This window comes from Helicoverpa armigera, chromosome 1, assembly GCF_030705265.1.
Source record: "Helicoverpa armigera isolate CAAS_96S chromosome 1, ASM3070526v1, whole genome shotgun sequence".
NCBI classification, from domain to species: Eukaryota; Metazoa; Arthropoda; class Insecta; order Lepidoptera; family Noctuidae; genus Helicoverpa; species Helicoverpa armigera.
In genome coordinates, this window is record NC_087120.1 from 50,320 (window position 1) to 67,464 (window position 17,145).

At 49.2% G+C, this 17,145-nt stretch overlaps 1 protein-coding gene across 4 annotated transcripts in view; it reads left to right on the top strand.

The window, feature by feature from the left end:
• Positions 1–14,328, top strand: part of LOC110383095 (anion exchange protein 3) — a 37,824-nt gene extending 23,496 nt beyond the window's left edge. The window contains exons 2-18 of one of the 4 annotated variants that reach the window (XM_021343820.3): positions 451–595; positions 1,321–1,391; positions 1,498–1,637; positions 4,522–4,702; positions 4,779–4,880; positions 4,945–5,177; positions 5,243–5,396; positions 5,590–5,709; positions 8,022–8,739; positions 9,071–9,252; positions 10,187–10,416; positions 10,507–10,670; positions 10,803–10,948; positions 11,025–11,272; positions 11,686–11,900; positions 11,986–12,365; positions 12,451–14,328. In XM_021343820.3, coding sequence (XP_021199495.2) covers positions 451–595; positions 1,321–1,391; positions 1,498–1,637; positions 4,522–4,702; positions 4,779–4,880; positions 4,945–5,177; positions 5,243–5,396; positions 5,590–5,709; positions 8,022–8,739; positions 9,071–9,252; positions 10,187–10,416; positions 10,507–10,670; positions 10,803–10,948; positions 11,025–11,272; positions 11,686–11,900; positions 11,986–12,365; positions 12,451–12,525 — 3,504 coding nt within the window. In that variant the 3' untranslated portion in view covers positions 12,526–14,328. Of the gene's footprint in view, positions 1–450; positions 596–1,320; positions 1,392–1,497; positions 1,638–3,279; positions 3,439–4,521; positions 4,703–4,778; positions 4,881–4,944; positions 5,178–5,242; positions 5,397–5,589; positions 5,710–8,021; positions 8,740–9,070; positions 9,253–10,186; positions 10,417–10,506; positions 10,671–10,802; positions 10,949–11,024; positions 11,273–11,685; positions 11,901–11,985; positions 12,366–12,450 lie in introns of those variants that run through there. The other 3 variants (XM_021343821.3, XM_021343822.3, XM_021343823.3) reach the window with 3 other exon arrangements.
• Positions 14,329–17,145: the final 2,817 nt, after the last annotated feature.

Genomic DNA, 17,145 nt, shown 5'->3' on the forward strand with positions numbered 1-17,145 from the left:
CATCCTTGGCGCCAAAAATTCCAATTCGTCCTCTTAAGGCCATACGACGCTTCACTTCATCAATGCAACCACCATTGTTTGAGATTAAAGCCCCAACATACAATATGTATGTTTGGACCACATCGCAATCTGCGTAACTTCTGGCGAATTGTCATTGATACGGTCTACGATCATAATCTTGGTCTTATCTGATCGGTTGATTTTCAAGCGCAACATTAAGAGAACATATCTGCATTATTAGTTTAAAAAGTTCTATTATTTCCGCGCTAAAATTTTCGAACGAGGCCCATGTAGTCGCTGCACGTGCGGTTTACAGTTGGTAGTCGCCAGTTCGCTTCCAAAACGTACCTTACAGTAGTATGTAATCGCGGTGACCAGTCCCTTCACCATTAGACCACAGAATCGATTCAAAACAAATGAGCCCAGTAGTGATGCGCGTGTGTTGTGCAGACGGCGGGCGAGGACGAGGTGCGCCTGGACGACGAGATGGAGCGCGTGGTGTGGGGCGAGGGAGCGCCGCGCCTGCCCGCCGCCGCCGCGCCGCGCCGCGACTCCGCCGCGCCGCCGCCCTACGCGCCGCCCGCGCCGCAGCCCGGTCAGTCACAAACATCCACGACATCAACATCACCATAGCCACTCTTAAACCTTCACATTTTTAAAATATGTCTGTACTTTTACCTGCCATTGCTGTTTTTACAATCCACAACAGTACGACAATTATTATTGCCTATGCGTGATAAGCAGGAGCCATTTTATTTCCTAAGCAACAGGGTTGTATAATGATGGAGCTACGACCTTCAACGTAACAAAGCCGTGCTCACATGATCAACTATGAAGGCCTACAGGTACAAGACAGTATGCACAGCCTGTGCACACAGCACAAGGCCAATGCGGGGTACCGTAAGGCCTGCAGCTTGCAGCACCACTTGCAGCCTGCAGCTTTCCGCTAGCAGTAACTTCCCGTACCCGAATGAAATATAGCCTATTTTGGGGAAAGTGTAGCTTGCCAACAGTGAAATAATTTTTCGAATCGGTTCAGTAGTAGCTTTGCACACTGTGCGTGCAGAAAGTACTTGACCATTATTTCGCTGTAAGGTTATTTAAAAACTGCGATATCTCCTAATATATAAATTTGGTAATCGAATGAGGTAAAGGACATTTTTTTAAACTACACATCTATGCAAAATATGTTCTTAAAGTGAAATGAAATGCATATTTTTAGTTTTTGAAGTAAGTACAGCACGGACACACAGTAGGTAGATGGATCAGTAGACGCAACGTGTTCAGAGATGTCGTGTTGATGTGATGTGGAATGTGCAGATGGCGGCAGCTCGGTGAGCGCGTCGGAGGCGTCGCCGCCGCCGCCGGCCAGCACGGGCTCGGAGCACCAGGTGAGCGATCGATAGCGGCGGCAAGGGCGCGCGCCGTGCCAGGCGCGTGCTGCAGTCAGCTGCCAGCATGAGGCGCTGGCAGTCCTCTGACGCTGTGTGTGCGCAGGTGTCCTCCGGCTCGGGCAGCCCGCGCGACCAGGACGCGCGCCACGTGCAGTTCGACGGCGAGCGCGCCGAGCACGCCGCGCTCGCCGCGCCCGACGCGCTCGACGACGCCGACGACGAGCGCCGCGCCATGCGCAACATGTGAGTCACGCACACGCACAGTCTCCGCCACTACCCACTCCACGGAACAAAAACAACTTCTTTCAAGTTGATATTTGTTCCTCCTTCAGACTACGTATGAGTACAATCATTATTGCAAAACAACGTCGATCATTGAAATGTTATTCTTCTTTAGCCACGGAGTTAGGTAATGTATGCCACGTGATGGCGGTGAGGTCACCTACCAACTTTTAATAAATTATATCACTATGTAGTACAGCTGAATGAAGGAAATTTACTGCATCGTGGTCTAGTAGTCGAATAGGGTGATTGCTGAGCACGGGGTTTCGGGTTCGAATCCCGGGTGGGCCAAAATCATTTATTGGTTTTAAGAGAGTCAACAAACCCTTAGAATAGAAGTTGTGGAACCAACCCGGCGATGCGTCGCGGAGCATATGAGATGTCATGGCAGTTTGCGATCCCATCGGACTCCGACAGTGAAGGAACAGAGAGTGCAGCTGAGTCCAAGCGAATGCTCGTGCATTATACCAAGTTTGTCCTGCGGGTGCACGGTACCCACCGCGACCAACAATCAAAAACCAAAATAAACACTCACTGGCCAGGGCGAGGTTTTGACGCTCTGTTAGCGACCAGTACTGATTCTGAGTTTTGTAAGTTAGGTAAATAAGACTGTTTATTTCAGCAGAGTTACAATCTTATAAATCTGCATCTTATTACATCACATGATTTGAATATGCCATCTTCATTCATTTTGCCGGCTAAGTTGTAAGTGATCAAACATCTACATACCTGATAAGACCAAATAAGTACCTACAATTGGAACACGTGAATCATGAGCCATGTTTTCTCTGAATAAATAACTTAAATCATTCGAAAACGTCAAAATGGAAAAGACGACTTTCGCGCACATAGATGCAGGCTTCAGAAACTGACCGCGCGTCTACGAGCACACTGAGCATACTCGCCCGACCACGGGTGGCATCACACAGACCGGTGTTACAAGTGCATCGACGCTCGTGTTACTCACACGTTGGAAAAAGACGCCACTGTACGCGACGCGATTAAATACAGATATTGTTTATGACAAGGTCGTCACCATGGAAATGAATATTAACGCGAATTTTAGCCTTATTGCATCTGAATGCCAGGGAAAAATAAGCTTATGGTGGGTAAAGAATATTTGTTGATCGTACAAGCAGCTACATACTTAATACCCGCAATAGTTAATAAAATGCGTAGTGATACGATAGCAGTGTTCGCTGGTGGCGAGGGCAGAGCGCTCGTAGCGCGCGACCAGACCTCCGCCGTGCAGTGTGGAGCTGCCCGCGGCACCAGTGCTCACCTCAGCTTCGGAACCATCCTTACAAGCTTCTTATTGCTCACGCATAATACCAACACCCTACTCAAGATAATTTATAAGATTTCAAACGCTTTCACCCTCACGAAGCTACAGATACATAGATAGACTTATTAAATTGTTTAGAGGTTAATTTGCCTAAGTGACCATTTTATGCTGCGCGCATGACGCAATCACGAAGTGTGACCACACATTTGCAAGCAATCAGTACTTATAGAGCAGTAGCAGAAGCAAACAGTAATGTTGAATGGGAAGAAGTAGCCGGCTGGCGAGATGGAGACGTCGGCGAGCAGTGCGGCGGCGGCGCGGAAGTGCCACCTGACTTGGCACACAGACAGAAATAGATTGCCTTCTGACATTGGCATTGCGGCGCGGGCTGCGCGCTCGGCACTCGCGGCCGCGGCGCCGCCCGCCTCGCACCATGCCCGTCACGTACGCGCGCGCCTCGCAGCTGGAGCACCAGCGGTGAGCCGCATGTCCCCATCCCCGCCATCCCCCGACCATCCCCCGCCACCACGACCTTGCTCATGGCACATCGCGTGGACCCACAACCGCACCGCTCGATCATTTCATATTTTGTCATGTCAATAGCTACTAAACATGTAGTACCTGTTTGACAAGCAATTGAGAACCCATTAGTGCAGTCAGTACAAAGTCAGATAGAAATTAAAAAAAACATAGGTACTTCCGAATTGAACCCTTCTGCCTTGCGGGGAAGTTGTTTACAAAGTGTAGCGTCCCCGTCCCGAGGGAACTACTATCCGCACACGGATTAAAAGAAGCATTCTGATATATAAATAGTGTAAGTATTCTACTGCCAAGTTTTATCAAAATCCATCCAGTGGTTTCAGCGTGAAAAAACTTTCGCATTTATAAAATAGTAGAAATATAGAATATCGACTAGTCAACACTTTCCTGCATTGCATAATGTAGTGTTCAAGTTGGTATGTTCAGACAACAGACACGGAACAGTAGCGGACCCGCAGGCCTCAACAAAACTGTGTTTTTGTAGAGGAGTAAAGAGTAGCGCTTATTTGAATATAGTACCTATATTGAAGTGGGGGAAGAAAATGATAAAGCTAAGAGGTTATGTAGCTGAGATGTAAGTTACGGATGTAGACATAACATACCTAGAAGCCTAGGTAAAAGATGAAAAAGACATCTAATGTAATCATGCCATCAAAAATTATTCGCTATCTATTCGATTAGTTCCTAAGTACCGAGTGAAACAAACAAACCTGTCCTAACTACGAAACATTTGAACAAGGTAAATTAATATTTGTAAGCGGTATTGTGCCGCTAGCGATGGATCACCATCTGCCGTCAGCACATCTATTCATTGTGTGTCGCCAACCCAGCTGTCACTTAACACTGCACGCTCTATTATACTTGGAATTTGATTTAGGATGGTAATTACTTCATGTTAGTAACGCTAGTTGTTGGTGTCCATTGACAAAAGAACTATTAAATACCGATATTATTCAGATTAGTACAATGAAGAGTGTATTGTAGTGGTGTGGTATCGTAACGGCGGTTTGTTCTCGGCAGCAAGCACCTGCACCCGCACAAGCCGCGCAAGTACTCGCTGCAGGAGGCGCGCGGCGCGGCCGAGCGGCGCGTCAGCATCGAGCCGGCCGACGAGCCGCTGCCCGAGGCCGACGCCGACCAGCTGCACGCGCACCGCAGCGACGACCCGCGCGCGCTGCGCCGCCACAAGATCCAGCCGCGGGTGTGTACCCACCCCGCCCCGCCTCGCCGCGCCCTCAGCCGCCTCTTACTGACTCCACGACGCTTGTCGGTTCCAGGGGTCGACGGTGCACGTGGGCCGCAAGGATGGCGGCGACAAGGTGCAGAACATATTGTCGGACGCTGCCTACAAGAAGATGTATGACCACAGCCCGCACGCGGTGAGTAGGCGGCGGCAGCGCCGGCGGTGCGGCGAAGGGCGCGGCTGACTGAGCGTGTGTGCAGGTGTTCGTGCAACTCGACGAGCTGCTGGCCACCGAGGACGGCGAGGCGGAGTGGAAGGAGACCGCGCGCTGGATCAAGTACGAAGAGGACGTGGAGGAGGGCTCGGCGCGCTGGGGCAAGCCGCACGTCGCCTCGCTGTCCTTCCACTCGCTGCTCAACCTGCGCCGCTGCCTCGAGACCGGCGTGGTGCTGCTGGACCTGGACGAGAAGGACCTGCCCGGCGTGGCCTACAGGTATGCGCCGGCCCAGGCCCGCCGCCCGGCGCGCGGGGCCCGGCTCACACGGCGTGTGTCCGCAGGGTGGTGGAGCGCATGGTCGCGGACGGGCTGATCGAGGAGGACGACAAGCCGGTGGTGATGCGCTCGCTGCTGCTGCGCCACCGGCACGTGCACGACGACCGCTTCCGGTTCTCCATCGGCGGCCGCAAGCACTCCTCGTACACGAGCCTGCAGGTAACACCCGCGCCCGACATCATCGCGCCCCGCATACCTCGTATTATCGACGTCCGATAATACTGCAAATCTTATCGGTTCCAAAGAACTCGTAACTACTAGAACTAATAGTGATAAATGAAGTCGATAAGGTGTGACGTCAGATAGCGAGGCCCGTGTGAGGCGCTCGCTACGAGTGGTGGTGGTGTTGCAGTCGCTGTGGCTGGAGGAGGGCGCGGCGGCGCGCGCGCGCTGCTCCGTGTGCAGCGCGCAGGCCGCGTGCCGGCGCCACAGCGCGCACCTCATCGTACGGCAGCCCGCGCCCCCCGTGCGAGTGCGCTCCCCCTCCCCTCCCCTCATCACCCGTCACTCAGCTCGTGTCCTCGCTAGTAGACGTAGCGTCGCCACTGACGATCATGTATCCTTGTGTGCTGGCATCACTTGTGAGTTGAGTGGTTTGTTGCTGAGCGCGGCGGCCGCGCGACAGTGCCGCCGCGCCGCGGCCCGCACCGCGGCCAGCATCGCGCACCGTCCGGAGCGCTCACACAACTCTACATAAACCTTACCTACATACTGGTACTAGAGCTCTAGCTAGACCAACTATTGTAGATACCTTTTCTTCATTGTATTAGGGATAGCAAGTTTTTTCAATAAGTTCTCTACAAAGAGCTTTCCTCTCTCTGCTCTCATACCCCCAGCCACGTGAGTCTAGTAGTCGCTTAGTTCGACTCTTGTGCACGTGATCTCGGGTTCGATTCCCGGCTCGGGGTGAAATAGCTGTGTGAGTTTCAGAAACTTTCACTGTCTGAATTCGGTGAGCGATACACCCGCGCATCGTGATCTTTCTGGTCGTGCCGGATTGTTGTTCCATCGCGCTATGAAAGCGAAGGAATAGGGATTGATAATGTGTCTCTGCAAATGCTTCTTGTACCCTATAATGAAATGTACTGCGCATTTGGCCGACAATCAGCTGGGATGCCATAATATGCCTATGATATTATTTTTTGTATGAGTTACGATAAGCTGGACATATTCGTGAATGTACTAAGAATATACTAGAAAGCACTATCCGCTGAGGTGTATAACCAAAGACTATGAAGCCGAAGTGGATAGTTTTTAGGTAAAACTGTAATAAGCAGGCAGTAGCGGAGACAAGTTGTGAGCGCTCGATGCTGGCCGCAGTGCGCGCGCGCCGCCCGCACGCACACACACACACCGCGACTAGACACACACACGCACACGTCGCGCCTTGCTCGTAATCACTTACACTCCAAACTGTGTATTCATTTTCATGAACCGCTGCCAAATGTTGGGAATTTGCCACAAGTAGGTATTTGGTAACGTGACCCGATACTATATTGTAGTCCTAGGAGTTGGCGTGTCCAGCGAGCGCTGGCGGCGTGACAGATGAGCGTTACCGGCGACACACGAGTAGCTAGTGCTGTACAAGTCGCCATTCATCGAAACTTGCTAATAATGCTCATGTTCTTGCGATAACAACAGCCAAGTTGAAAGCTTCGCGACATATAAATCACTTCAAGGTTACAGAAATGAATGACCGGCGATATCCTTCCTTATCCAGTTTAGATTATTTAGTTTTCCAACTATTTTTCGGATAAAATGCTTGAGCCTGTATTCAGTGAAAGATGTTTAGTTTCTCTAGCTATTAAGCTGCGTAACATCAAATATTCACGATCTGAGATCACTTGGTCTACAGCGTCTGGTACTGCTTTAGCTCTGCCTAGATACGATTCATTCATCGCGGATACACAAATTATCCACTATAAAAATTTATCCCTAGAATAGTGTACCTATATTATGTACCTACTTATTTATTGCCATCAAAACTAAACTAGATTTTATGGTGAGATTTATTTATTTATACACAACCTTAACATTTACCCTTACAGGACTTACTAATGTGGCAGATGGGTTCTCATTAATTTATTCTAGACTAAACTAAAAACACATACATAACGAATCAACACGTACAAACTTAACTAAATTCATAGCTTACCACTCTATAAGCGATACTTATATAAAGTTAAAAGATAGCAGTACTTATATAAAGTTAGATGAACTCAGTTTTACGAACACTCAGCGAGAGTGTCATCACCTCATTACATTACACTTAATGTATTTCCTTTTAAATAAACTGCCAGAAGAATAGCAAACATTGTACAGGCTCTGAGCTGTGGTAGAGCATGACAGTCGACAGGTACACGCAGGCCGGCCTGCACTCAGTTACACACTCACCTGCACGTAGCGCAACCGCTCTGAGCAGTGGCCTGCGCCTAGCCTGGCCGAGCCCACAGTCGCATTCTAGAAGCTTCCGCAATCATTATATCTGCATCTACAAGCATTACAGCCGTTATTGAATTATTCTTTATGTTTACCTATATGTAAAGCTGCTTTTTGAAACTGTGTTCTTGGCCAGAGTAGGCCCACTATTCACGGGGCTATATTCGTGCTTTTGATTCTGTTTGAGTTCGCCTTAGAATTATTTGAAGAGTGTTATAAGTAGTATCATTCCATGAAACATGTGCTAGGTACGTAGCTGCAGACGTAGGTAGCATGTAGACGTGGTAGCGTGGCTTGTGTGTGCGAGCGTGCGTGTGGCGTGGCTGACGCGCGCGTGTGTCGCAGAACCTGGCGGACCCGCGGCGGCGCCGCAGCTCGTACGCGCTGCCGCTGGAGCGCGCCGAGGTGCGCAAGAAGTCGTCGGCGGGCGGGCTGGACCTGCGCGAGGTGGAGTACCTGGCGGGCGTGGACGCGGCCGCCGGCTCGCAGGACGAGCTGCGCCGCCCGCACAACGACTCCATCCTCAAGCGCATCCCCGGCGACGCCGAGGCCACCACCGTGCTGGTGGGCGCCGTCGGCTTCCTGGAGCAGCCCACCATCGCCTTCGTGCGCCTGGCGCAGGGCATCCTCATGCCGTCCATCACCGAGGTGCCGGTGCCCGTGCGCTTCATGTTCATCCTGCTGGGGCCCAGCGGCGCCGACCTCGACTACCACGAGGTGGGCCGCTCCATCTCCACGCTGATGGCCAACCCCGCGTTCCACTCGATCGCGTACAAGGCGGACGACCGGCGCGAGCTGCTGTCCGCCATCAACGAGTTCCTGGACGACTCCATCGTGCTGCCGCCCGGCGACTGGGAGCGGCAGGCGCTGCTGCCGTTCGAGGAGTTGCGCGCCAAGAGCGAGATGATCCGGCGCCGCAAGCGCGACGCGCTGGAGCGCAAGCGCGCCGCCGGCGAGGCGCCCGCGCCGCCCGACGAGAAGAAGGCGCTGCTGGCGGCCGAGGCGGGGCTGCCCGGCAAGGAGCCCGACGACCCGCTCACGCGCACCGGCCGTCTCTTCGGAGGTCAGTTGCTACACACAACCATTATTTTCATTCCGATGTCGAAATCAAACAAATTTTTCCCCGTACTTGTTTCTATCATGTATTTTTTAAATGGTCCAAAGCATGTTCGGTCTGGAGTTGAAATTGCTCTTCAAAAGATTATGACGTAAGTATCATCAGGGCTGAACCATGTTAAAAAAGTGGGAATCGTTTTGTACAAATGTGCTTTACACCATGCAATGAAAATAGCAAGGTGGTAGGTTTGTGACTTTGAGTTATACTTCTTGAAATGCCAGAAGTCGGAGGTAGCACTGTTGTGGCACTGCGGTAGTCAGCATGAGGCGTGTTGCAGGCGTGGTGCGCGACATGCGGCGCCGCTACCCGCACTACGCGTCGGACTTCCGCGACGCGCTCAACGGGCAGTGCGTGGCCGCCGCCATCTTCATGTACTTCGCGGCGCTCTCCTCCGCCATCACCTTCGGCGGCCTGCTCGCCGAGAAGACCTACGGCAACATCGGCATCTCCGAGACCCTGGTCAGCAACGACTACCTACTCTATATCCAGCTAACGGACTTAACCGCGAGAAACACCTACTACTGTTTATTAGTCAAGTAAATAGTTGTAATGCGTATGTCGCAGTCATCTGGTTGAATATGCTATTTGATCGAACGACTATCGCGTTCATAGAATGACGACATTTAATTGAATGAATAAAGGACAGCTTCTCGAATATAACGTTCAACGTCTTGACTAAACGTCTTGAAAAAATCAATGACAATCTGATAAACAGATTGTCATTGATTTTTTGTTTGTATTCCACCAGTTTCTCTTTCACCTCAACAGTAATAATAGGAAAATTTAGGCTGTCACACTGTTTTGTTACAAATAACGCACTTTTAAGTAAACTTATATACCTACCTTACCTCTCAAGTATGAGTGTGCGGGTTCGATTCCAGGTCAGGCAAGTACTGATGCAACTTTTCTAAGTTTTTGTGTATTTTCTTAACTTTTTATATCTTGAACACCAATGACTTTGTTTCGGAGGGCATTTTAAACTGTAGATCCCGGCTGTCATTTGACATCCTTGGCAGTCGTTACAGGTAGTCAGAAGCCGGTAAGTCTGACACCAGTCTTACCAAGGGGTACGGAGTTTAGGTGGTCAGACAGGCAGTCACTCGTTGTCAAACACTGGTACTTAGCTGGAAGCCGACCCCAACATAGATAGGAAAAAGCTCGGGAGATAATGACAGCGCCATTTGTGGAGCTGCTTGACGCTATATCTGTCTTGGGCCCATAGCGCCTCACAAGGAAAAAAATATTAACTAAGTTTTATTCATCTTATGTATTTTGATTTATGGACGCTCTGTTCAAAGGGCTATCTTACAATCCTCCTACTACATAGTTGGACGATGAGCCTAGCTGCGACACGCACGTGGCAGTGTCCTGTAGCGAGCGAGCATGTGTGCAGGTGTTCACGTGCGCGGGCGGCGTGCTGTTCGCGCTGCTGTCGGGGCAGCCCATGATGATCACGGGCGCCACGGGCCCGCTGCTGCTGCTGGACGAGTCGCTCGCCAACTTCTGCCACTCGAACGGCTTCGACTTCCTCACGGCGCGCATGTACTGCGGCTTCTGGATGATCGTCATCGCGCTCGGCGTCGCCTCCGTCGAGGGCAGCGTTGCTGTCAAAAAAATCACGAGGTAGCGAGCAGCGGCACTCGTTGATCAATCGCGGCTCTAAGTTTGCTTAACTTCAGTCGGTCGGTAATGTAACGAACACGTGATGTGCAGGTTCACTGAAGACATCTTTGCTTTCCTGATATCGCTGATCTTCATCGGAGAGCCGGTGACGAGCCTGATCAACGTGTTCCGCGCGCACCCGCTGGGCATCGACTACTCGTCGCCCAACGCCTCGCTGCCTAACGTGACCGTGGTGGACAACTCCACGCTGTCGGGTACGTGGCCGACAGCCTCTCGCAATCACTTTGAAAATTAGTAAAGATGTCTTACTTACCAATTTTTAATGACTAAGCATTAATAAAAAAAAGTCAATCAGCCTTTAAATAAGTGTCTGTACCTACTTGCAGGCAATGCAACGGTGCCGGCGCCAGCACCAGCGCCGATGCCGCCTCAGCCGAACACTGCCCTGTGGTGCACCATGCTGACTCTGTCCACGTTCATCATCGCGTACTACCTGCGCATCTTCCGCAACGGCAAGTTCCTGGGCCGCAGCGTGAGTACAGTACCCCCCGGCGCAGCGCCCCAGTGCAGTGGCCGGCCTGGGGGGTGACGCGAGTGTGTGTGCGCAGGCGCGGCGCGCGCTGGGCGACTTCGGCGTGCCCATCGCGATCGTGCTGATGGTGGGGCTGTCGTGCGCCGTGCCCGTGTGGACGGAGACGCTGCGCGTGCCCGAGGGCCTGAGCCCCACGGCGCCGCGATCCTGGTTCGTGCCGCTCAACGACGGCCTGGCCACCATCCCCGCCTGGGCCGCCTTCGCTATGGGGCTGCCGGCGCTTATGGTCTACATCATCGTCTTCATGGAGACGCACATCGCTGAGTAAGACGCCGCTTTACTCTGTGCCTGGCGACTGCGTCCTATTGCCATAAAACTGCCTATGCTATACCTTGTACGCCCATTGCTTGCGTTCTTCTAACAACGCTGCTGGGGATTTTACATAAGTCTATCTATAAATGCGAAACTCAAATTATTTCTTGGGCTTTTACAAGCACAATGATATAAATAAGTTTGACGGCGATAGAAAATGAAAAAGACTTGACTGCGAGCGATTTTACTTTCCCACAAACTTAACGCACGATAAAGGGGCATTCGCCTAAAGTAACGTTTTCGATTCTATTTCGAGCTTTCCAATATTGTTTCCGAAAGTGGCGAACATTCGCGAGTAATGTTATATTATAATCGCATTGATGTAACGAGTTCGGGAAGGCGATTGACACAAGGCGTGTCCGCAGACTGATCATCGACAAGCCGGAGCGCAAGCTGAAGAAGGGCAGCGGCTTCCACATGGACATCGTGATCATGTCGACGGTGAACGCGCTGTGCGGGCTGTTCGGCGCGCCGTGGCAGTGCGTGGCCACCGTGCGCTCCGTGAGCCACGTGTCGGCGCTCACCATCATGTCCACCACGCACGCGCCCGGCGACAAGCCGCACATCGTCGAGGTCAAAGGTAACGACATCACCCGCGCATGTCATGTGCGGCTCTCTGCCTGCCTCGACTGCGAGATACCGAGCGCTGCGCTGGCACGTTACAGAGCAGCGGCTGACGGCGCTGCTGGTGGCGCTGCTGGTGGGCGTGTCGGTGCTGGCGGCGCGCTGGCTGCGCCTGGTGCCCATGGCCGTGCTGTTCGGCGTGTTCCTCTACATGGGCATCTCGGCGCTCGGCGGCATCCAGTTCTGGGACCGCTGCATCCTGCTGCTGAAGCCGGTGAAGCACCACCCGCAGGTGCCGTACGTGCGGCGGGTGCCCACGCTCAAGATGCACCTGTTCACGCTGATCCAGGCGGCGGGGCTGGCCGTGCTGTACGCCGTCAAGTCGTCGCGCTTCTCGCTCGCCATGCCCTTCTTCCTGGTGATGATGGTGCCGCTGCGCATGTCGCTCGTCTACCTCTTCACGCCGCTGCAGCTCCGAGCGGTAACTATAGCGCCGTGCCCGTCTGTTCCGCATGTGTCATTGTCAAGGTATAAATAAACGTAGCTACACGTTGTACGTATTACAGTTGGATGGCGCCCAGAAAGATATCGACAAGGACGACGAGCCCGACTTCTACGAGGAAGCTCCGCTCCCCGGATAGAGCGCGCGCCACGTCACTGCTGCGTCACCGCGCGTCATCTCGCGTCATCGCCGACTGTAGCTGACGATCACTCGATATCAATCAACGCTTACTTAAGTAACTTCAACTTACAGATATTGTTTTAGATGCATATAATGCACTAAGCACGTAAGTAGATAAATATTTACACGCACACGAATTAGTTTTTCCAGAGTCGATAGGTTCAACATTGACTTTACATTAAAATGAAATACAGATGCGCTCGGGATGTGAACGCACACAAACAGATACATGTAGGTATCTATTTAGAGTCGGCTCGGCAGCGCGTGTGCGGCGCTGGGCAGCGCTCGCTGCGTGCTCGCGTGCTGCGGGCCGCGTGCTGCATACCGTAGCTTATCTAAAGGCCGCGCATTTGTATGGACAGAATGGACTGGGCCAACAAAACTGTCTCAAATTCAAACAATCACTTACTGATTGACAATTGATTTATTTGCCAAAATAATAATAACAGGTGGAAACAATACGGAGGTTTTATTCTATTTAACGAACATTGATCTGTAATAAAATTCTTGCTAACAGATAATTTTGAACTTTATTATGGAACAGCTAGATATTATTAAATATATCTAACTTGAGGCATTTTAGTCACAGTTTCAAAAGGTAATATGTTATGGAAATACGTTGACCGAATCGATTGGAAAAACGATGAACCTTTTCTTTCCGGCACTGTAGAGTGTACTTAGATAGTGCAACGTGCTCGCGCAGTAGTAGTAGTACTCGAGCGCAGCGCCGCGCCGGCGCCGTGCGTCTCCCGCGCTCTGCTTGCACTTCTTCTTCTTCTTCTTCATTTATACGTCTAACGTATATCTTCTTTACTATTACACTAATTGTAAGACTTTATTACATATCAAAATATATAATTGTAAAGCTAGTGAGTATCGTATATTTCGTGGAAGGCCAAGTACTGAGTCTGCGTGCTGCTGACTCGTTGTCGTACAAATGTTAAACTTAAGTGTTACGTTAGTATTTTTAATTTTTATTTAATGAAATAGCTTAGTGATACAAGAGGTGTATATAGTGGCCGATGTGCAATTGTAACTAGCTATTTGTTAGTATTACTCTGTAGATATTTAAGGTAAGAAAAGGGTTGCTTTGGTATTAATGTAAGTTAAAATATTTATTACGTACTTAAATGTTATTTATTTCTTTGTTAAAGTGTTAAATAAAAAAATTGATAAAAAATACGCTTTTATTTTGACACTAGCACCACTCCGATGTATCTCGGAGTCCGTTTGGTTGAGGAAACAATATACTATGTAGGTAATATGCTGTGTACCTCGAGTCTGTTCGTCTCGTGTCGCTGCAAACTGCAGCAAAGCGTGGCTGTGCACACCTCATCCGTCTTGACAAATCCCTTTCAAGACGACGACAAATATCTGTCGGAGACGCTCATTAGTACGGACACTCACGCAAGCGCGCCCTCTGGTGGCGTTTCTGGTGAAACAACATTTTGGCGCGCTTGGCAGAGTCGTGGTGGTCAGCGTGGCGTCCGCGGAGCTCAGTCTTCGTCGAGTCTTCGTTGAGTCGTCGCTTTGCACACATCTCGAAACTGTTATTGCGTTGTAGTACCGTTGTAGATCCATATTGTAAAGTGTAAAGGTTATTGTGACGGTTCTTCTAACCTAACAGACAGACATGTGTTGCTGGGGAGTTTGTTGCGCCACTTCTTCTCCCCAGCCAAAACACATAGGAAGTGGTGAAATCGGGCGTTTTGGGGGCTGTTTTTTGTTCTGACTAATTTGAATAAACGTTTTTGAATTTTGAGTCTTTTTGAGTTATCTCATTGTACGATTACCCTAGCTGATATCGGACGATAGTGCCATCCTGATGTAGCTCCGACTTTCCTGTAATGCGAGCCAAGTCGTGTGCACATGTGCTGAAAGAGAAGCGAATGAAGGGTTTCTGCCACGCGTATACCTACCTACTGCATTTAGGTCTATTGTTCTCACACATTCTGCCGTAAACATCCAAGGTAAAATTGTTCGTATCATTTGTCGATCCGAGTGGCGGGTCCATCAGGGGCCCGATTCTCCTAAGTTAATAATGTCAAAATCGAATAGAAATTGAATCGCAATATGATCGCAATAGCAGTTTTAACCATATCGGGCATTCTGCTACTAACATAAGACCAATCGTATTCCAACGACATTCGATTGGTTTTCGATTGATTTTGGTCTATACGGTATAGTTTGCTCTACAATCATATTGCAATCGTAAATCAATTGCAGACAAAATGATTCATTATTGAACATAAAAGGATAAAAACGTTTATTTTAAAGAAATGCCACAAACGCTTCAATCGTAATTGAGTCGGGATCGGATCTCAGTCGAACGTGAATCGTATGTCGCTTAAGTAAAATTAGGAGAATCGTGCCCCAGGGCTGCATATTGTCAGCACCTACATACATAGAGCTCAAGAATTTTTACTTTGAGAATTTGAGTGTTTTGTGAAGTCGGTTTATTTTTTTGTACAAAGAAAAAATATCCCATTAATAATTAAGTATCTATAGGTACTAATATTATAAAGAGGAAAATTTTGTTTGTTTGGTTGTAATGGATAAACTCAAAAACTACTGGACCGATTTTAAATATTCTTTCAGCATTAGAAATTCTATATTTTCTGCGAGTAACATAGGCCCGGTTTATCCCGGTGCGGGCAGTAGCTCCCACGGGATGCGGGTGAAACCGCGGGAAAACGACTAGTGGGATATATATAACCGACATTGAATTCTTTTCATTAAAAATAAAATGAGAAAATAATACGTTTATTACTAAAAAAAACAAACTAAGACGGCTCGGAGCAACCTAAAACTAGTAACATTCTTATTTATTAAAATAAACTTGTCTAATAACAACATAAGGATACTCAATAACTCAAAGAACCACCCTAAGTGAATATACCACAGAACCTTTTATCAGTTACTTACAAAACCTGAACATGTCGGTGTAGATCGATCACATATCAAATGAAGATGATTTCAATGAAGCGGAACGTGCCGGAACGGATGAGGTATATATTACCATACTGACAGGTGGTGAAGCACGCGCGTCAGCGGCTCCGAGCTGCAAAATATGCAGTGTATGTGTTATGGACCAAGTGATAAATTGGGCAGTATACATAATGCGCGGTCATTATGAAAAATGCCCAATATGAGAGTGCAATTTGATAAAAATTATTCAAATAATCAAATTGACCGGGCACTATACATATTGCCCGTGACCTTTAGGGCAAAGTAATACAAACATATTTAATTTCAATTTTTTTATTGTTATTGCCATTTAACTTAAAATAAACTAAATATTAAACCACTTAAATAATTAGGATCATGATTTGGATTAATTATGAAGGACTTCTGCCTTTTTTCATCAAATGACCCCCCGCTGTGGGTGAGCAGCGGTGAGGGTGTCAGACTCTTACTGACTGACCGTCGTGTTCTGTCGTAGGCCTTTTATGTACCAGGGCTGCGGTCTTTCGAACAATCTCTCAGCCCCGGCAGACCTTGGCCCTGATGGGCCCCGCTGGGGTTGCTGACATCACTTTGAGGAGCGCGTGGAACAACGCGCGCCACCGACAAGGGTCTGTTGCCTAAAAATAGACATGAGCGAGCCACCCGAACTCACCGCCCACAGACCCACGCCTACGGTGGCCGGGATTCGTCTCGCTCGCGACACCCGGCGCCCGTGGTGTCTACCTGCTCCAGCGCGGCGGCCGGGATAAGAGGTGCGAACTCTCTGACGTTCCGCCTTCGCCTTCCCGAGCATGACTGCTTCGCAGAAGGAGGCGGAGGCGGAGACCATGGCCTGACCCAGACCCGGACGCGAGAGATCGCCGCCGCCTAAAGCCTCGACTAGGACCCGGCGATGCTCTTCCCACGCAGGCACTCCTGGACTGTGTGGTCCACCGTGTCCTCGGGGCTGTTCTTACAATGCTGACACCCGGGCGCCTCACAAGGACTTCTGCCTTAAAAATCCACTAGTTTTTGCATATAAATGTTAAGGAAAGTCATGTTAAAAATATAACATAAAATAAAATCCCACCCAAAACAAAAATGTGAAAGACTGCCAAGTTCGATAATATGGGAATGCTTCGCCTATAAAAGAAGTGAGATCTGAATAAGTACCAAGTTCCATACACATACCTCAGTTAAAAATAGTTACTTTTTAATGATGTCACTTGGCAAGTTTTCATACACCTTGTTATAAACCTACTAAACGCAATGAATCAAGTATTTAATTTTCTATTAAAACTTGCCAAGTAACATCATTAAAAAGTAACTATTTTTAACTGAGGTATGTGTATGGAACTTGGTACTTATTCAGATCTCACTTCTTTTATAGGCGAAGCATTCCCATATTATCGAACTTGGCAGTCTTTCACATTTTTGTTTTGGGTGGGATTTCATTTATTTTTGTAAGGTTGTTTATTTTATTTTTTTCTTATGATGAAGTTAGTTAAGAAATGTCTCATTTATACTATCTTTCAGATTTTTAAATATGCGCTATGCTTCTTACAAAGAAATGAACTAGATTAACTCAATGGACTAGATTTACCAACTGACTGACATGACATGTTATCATATA